The following is a 5,676-nucleotide window of genomic DNA, read 5'->3' on the forward strand; positions in this document are numbered from 1 at the left end:
GAAGGAAGGAAGTTGTTTCAAAGTATCCAGTGACTCACCTCCAATTTATAGAGCAAATGACATTTCTAAAACCAAGCAAAAACTTCTATTTAAAGTGTTCTTCACAATGCCAACCCTAGAGAGCGGAAAGCTGGTGTTTCATGGGGACAGAGCTTCAGCCTGGACTGGTGAAAAGACCTCTGCAGATGGACAGTGGCACAACACTGTGAATGTCCCTAATGCCACCGAACTGTGCACTTACACACAGTTAAGATGCTAAATTTTAGGTTACATATATTTTACCATAATTTCTGTAAAATGCCCAACCTTGAGTCAATGAGAAAGGGCCCCGAGGGAGTAAGTGTAGAGTTAACTCCCAACAAAACTGCACTCCTGTCATGCCAGGAACAGGTGCCTTTCAATCTCCAGAGCTACTAGATTAAAATGCTCCTAAGACTGAACACACTCATTATTCACTGCCTCCCTGCTTCCAAAGTGTGCTCAGTTAATAAGTGTCTAATCCCATTTTAGGAATTAGCCTATAAACGGCACACATTGATGCCTCTCCTAGAGAAATCTCCCCCACATTGATCCTTCATGTTTTGGGGAAATCCAGACTAGCTCACAAGGCCTCTCACTCTGCACGACCTGGCTTTAAACTTCCCTATCTGCAGAACCTCCTCCGACATCTCCAGTCTCTCCTCGGGGCCCCGTGCACTCAGGGCACACCTGCGTTACAGGACGTGTCGGCCGATGCTGTAACCTTAGTTTAGGTGGCCATCTTCCCCGCTCGACAGCAGGGGTGTGAATTCACTGTCTGGCACAACGTCAGGGTATAGCAGAGGCTCAGCAAGTTCAAACGAACAGAGTCCTCACAGTGGATGCGTTTCCAGCTGTCCTCGGATCCTGCTCCTAATTGTTGATGTGAAATGTAGCTCTGCACTGCCTTCCTGGGACTGGTTCTTGGATGGGGGCAATTTTAACAGTTCTACACTCTTGGAAGAACTTGAGGCATCAGTCACTGACTTAGATGAATTAGTTGTTCACGGACATTACAGAAACTTCACTGGATGACATTAATCCCCCTTTTCAGCCAAGGAGATAAACTGACCAGAGAGGCATTGATTTAATAGTCAGAAATCAATCAGAGAACAAAGAAAGCTGGATTATCTAAGCATACCTGGATATAAGAATAAAAACTTAAAGTGTATCTGATGTGTTGATCTAAGATTCTTCACAATCCCCTTGTGTTCCCAAAGGTGATCAAGCTTCTCAGATGTGAGAAGGCCTCCCCCGCAGTTCTCTCCACAGCAACTGCATCCACAACCCTGTGTCTGGTCACCAGAGGTCAGTCTCTCCCAACACTCTCTCTAATCCACTTCTCGCTGTCTCCAAAGTATAATGCCCACCCCCAAAAAAGCTTTTACTCTTTCTTCCCACGCTTATGGGTTAGAGTCTCCACCTCTCACTGTCTCCAACGTCCAATGCCCACCGCCAAAAAAACCTTTACTCTTTCTTCCCACGCTTATGGGTTAGAGTCTCCACTTCTAGCTGACCCACTTGTCCCTCCACTGCTTACGGAGGGACTAAGAGAGAAACAGAACCACAACTGAGGATGGCTTCTGAGTCAAAATCTGTTTCTAAACCTAAGTACGGCCCACACGGCCATGGGGCGGGAACACATCAGCAGTGAGGCGTCAAACCCAGGCATCCCCAGGCCACGGGCCCGGGAAGTCGGGGGCAGCTCTGCAAAGAATGGGAAGGAACGGAGTTGCCCTGGAATTGCTCTGTCAAAGCTGAACATGTGTGTCCACTCAGGAAACCATCCGGACTCTCCTTCATTTGCTTTTAATTTGACACACACTAACTGTTGCTTTGGGCTGGACGGAAGTGTGGGCGCATACCCCTCCCCCCACCCACGCGGTCAGCAGCCCCTTACCTCCCAGGCAGGCACCGAAGGCCAGGGCATACATGAGCGGCGGCGTGGGCAGGCCGACCTCAGGGTCGCGGCTCAGGTTCAGGAGCACGGGAATCTGTGGAGGAAAAGGACATTGATGCCACGTCCCATGGAAGCTCAGAGAAGCTGCCATGCTGTGACCAATTTAGAAAATCCAAATGCTTTCTCACCTTTCAAACTCTAAGGAGCATAGGATTTATGGAAAGAAACCAAAGCAAACTTTGGAATCCACAGTAACCTGAGTTTAAACTCATCTGTATGTCTTTGATACCAGCTGCCACCAACTGGTCCTCCTGGTCCTGAGCCCCACCAGCTGCTGTGGCTTTTATACGGGGTAAAGGCACATAGAGCCTAACACGGTGCCTGAGAACGCACCCATCAAAGCAGAGCTCATAGAACCCTGCAAGTGCTGTGCTAACTATGCACACGCCATCTTGAATCCTCAAACATCCCTCAAGTGTGCTGTTACTCCTTCCCTTGACAGACGAGCAGACCAGGATGCAGAGAGGCACAGGAGCACAGACCTCAAAAGCAACCCAGCCGGAACTCACACTCAGTTCCCTGACCCTACTGCACACTGGGTCCCCTGTGCTAAGCGACTTCTCGCGGCTGCCCCCTGCCAGGCACCCTGAGCCTGCTAGCCATTCGCAGCATGATGACAGGTACCAGGTTCTACAGCCAGGAAGCACCGTTCTCTAGTCAGCCGTGCCAGCCTCTGGTGCAGCTTTCTGACATTGATATACTTTGCATTACTGTAATCAGTGAAACGCAGTGGCTGTGAAATTTCTGTAAGAAATCTGTGTTCAGAGAGCTGCCCCCTTGTGGCTTATTGCTACAAGGAGCCGGGAAGGACACAGCCGTTGAGCCTGCCTCCGGGAGACTCCGGAGAACGGCCGGCCGGGATGTTCCCACCAGACGCCTCAGGGAGCCCATGGGGTGTGAAGGAGAGACCCCTGGGCCCGCCACCTCGGGCAGTTGCTTACGTCAACCTCTCTAAAGAGCAGCAGGCGGAGGAGAGCGCCAATGGTGGCCGATCTGGAGAACGTTACACAAACACACAAACGGAAAGCGGACCCCAGTGTGGAGATGTGAGTGGCGTGCAGTATTATTCAATTAAGGGGCAAGAGAGCCGCCCTCTGCTGGGTGCTCCGTCCCCCGATGTCCTGAAAGGGGCGCCTCAGGGCTCACTTGGGAAGATCCGTTCACCCTCAGCTCCTGATCGCTGCAGCAGGATTTCACGTGTGCGCTCGGCAGCGTCCTGCTGGGGCAGGGGGGTCCTCCGCCCCACCCCAGATTCTGGGCTTGCCTACTGGCTTCCTTTGACCGATGGAATGTGGGTGGGTTGGACAGAAGATCTTGTGTTTCTGCATGCCCCTCTGGAAGGCCAGGCTCTCGGCCACAATGGAAGATGGAGCCTAGGCACGGCCACTGCCCAGGGGAGTCCCCATGGCGGGGACACGTGGAGCAGGGTCCCCCCAGCCCCAGCGGAGGCCGGACTAGGAAGCTGCAGCCAGGCCGCTGACCCACGTGCCTGCTACGCACGTGTCTCCACCAGCCCCGGGTCTGGTTCTCGAGAGTTGCCTTGCAAGGCCTACAAAGGAACCCTTCACATTTGCGGGGTCACAAGGGGCGTGTTGAACAGCTCAATTTCTCATTGTCAGTAGCGTCAAATAGACACTGGAAGAGAAATAAGTAACACGCTAGGGAAAGCATCTGATTCTGCATCTATCGATCTGATGCAGAATCAGAAACTCCTGGCAGCGGGGTGCTCCCGCGCAGTCCCTGAGGCACTTTTCAAGCTTGGCTTTTGTTGTCTTACGATAAACGCGATTATCATAGAGGCTCCTTCACACTTGATGTCTTTGTTCTTTGGAGGAGGGAGCGAAGTGAAACTTCTCACCACAGCCAGTCATCAGTGAGCACAGCTAGCACACACACACGTCACTGTGAGGCCACAGGGCCCCGTAGGCGCTGAGCACCATGCTGGTGGTGCAAAGCCAGCCTCTACCCTACAGGACTGCACACGCCCCCCGCAACAAGGAGACAGAGTCAGAACAACTAAGCACAGGACCCTGGGCCCTTGCTGGGGCACTGCAGTCTCAAGGGAGGAGGCGATGTCTTCAAGCTTAGTGATGCAGAAATTCCAGCAAGTGCCCTGTGCTGTGACGTCCATTGTCCAAAGCCAGAGAAAACCTACCCCAGGTTCCAAACTGCATAGTTACAAGTGCCAGATTCTGTTACAGGCTGATTGCTTCAAAAAATATGCTATGACATTGTTTTCAAATCAAGCCCTCTCTGGGATTTGCAATTCTGATAAGAACCAGCTCCCTAAACTCCAGAGTCCAAGGATCTGCCCACAGCTCTGTGGTCTGTCCTCCCGAGCCCTGCCTTGTTCAAGCTCCCCTTCCCACAACGTAATGCACCATTTGCCCCTTTAATTCTGTCCTCCATGCAGCCAGCCATGACCTTTCTGTCTTTGAAGTCTGCCCATGCAGCCGACCTTCACTGCATCAACACTTCCTCCTCCACTGGATGGCTACACCCAGAGCTTCCCTCCATCACTGCATTCGACACCTCCTCCTCCACTGGACGGCTACGCCCAGAGCTTACCCCCATCACTGCATTCGACATCTCCTCCTCCACTGGGTGGGACCATGTTATCTCGTCTATGCTCATTTATTCTTAATTCAGCCAATAATTCTTCATGAATATTCTACTTTGTGTCTGGTTCTGCTCTAGATACAAGTGATAGAACAATGAATATAAGACACAAAAGTCCCTGCCCTCGTAGAGCTTGCTTTACAGTGGCAGAGAGAGAAAAATTTAAAACTAATGAATGACGGCACAGAAGATGGCAGAGCAGGAAGCTCCCCGAATCCACCTCTGCCTAAAGGATGACTGGACTGGCAGGAACTGTCCGAAGCTACCGTGTGAGCTCCCTGTGGCTGCTGTCACAAAGCCCCACGAGCTGCGTACTGAAAACAACAGGACTTCATCGCCGTACAGGCAAGAGTCTGAAGCCAGGTGTCAGCCTGGCCATGCTCTCTGATGGCTCTGGGGGAATCTTTCCTTGCCCCTCTGGTGTCTGCGGCCATCCTGGCCATCCTTGGCTTGTGGGAGCCTCGCTCCGGCCACAAGGGAGCCTTCCCCGTGCCTGTGTGTGTCTGTGCCAAAACTTCCCCTTTTCGTAAGGATATCAGTCATATTGGATTAGGGCTCTCACCTTAGTGACCCCATTTAAACTTGATTACCTCTGTAAAGGCCCTATGTTCATATAAGGTTACATTCCAAAGTACCTGGGGTGAGGACCTCAGTATGTTTTGGGGAGACAATTCAACTCAAAACAGTAACTATTTTGGAAGTCTGGAGTGTAGTCAAACACTTTCGGCAACCAGGGAAAAGACTGATAAAAAGGGTTTTGGTGAATTTTGGCTTTTTTTTAGTGGTTATCATTCCCCATCTCTCATCCTGTGGCAGGAAGCTGTGGGGATGGCAGCTCCTGTTTAGGATGTGACTTGCCGATATCAGAGCAGGCAATAACGACCTTGTCCTCCAAAAGCTGAGGTTGTGTATGTTGACTGCTGGCCACTGTTTTGATCACTGGCCATTGTTTCAACCTCCAAGTGATGAAGCAGCTTCCAGGAAATTTAAAGTGGCAGTAATTATTTCTGTACACACACACACCTAACACACACACCCCTAACACACACACACACACACATTTTTGGGGAGCCAGAAAC

The 5,676-nt window shown here is 51.3% G+C and overlaps 1 protein-coding gene across 1 annotated transcript in view; it reads right to left on the reverse strand.

Moving 5' to 3' along the window:
* OCA2 (oculocutaneous albinism II) overlaps positions 1–5,676 on the reverse strand; it is a 364,145-nt gene that overhangs the window by 97,059 nt on the left and 261,410 nt on the right. Inside the window, 1 exon segment of the mRNA XM_011981483.1 lies at positions 1,919–2,012. Coding sequence (XP_011836873.1) covers positions 1,919–2,012 — 94 coding nt within the window.

This window comes from Mandrillus leucophaeus, unplaced genomic scaffold (genome assembly GCF_000951045.1).
Source record: "Mandrillus leucophaeus isolate KB7577 unplaced genomic scaffold, Mleu.le_1.0 Scaffold227, whole genome shotgun sequence".
Classification (NCBI taxonomy): domain Eukaryota; kingdom Metazoa; phylum Chordata; class Mammalia; order Primates; family Cercopithecidae; genus Mandrillus; species Mandrillus leucophaeus.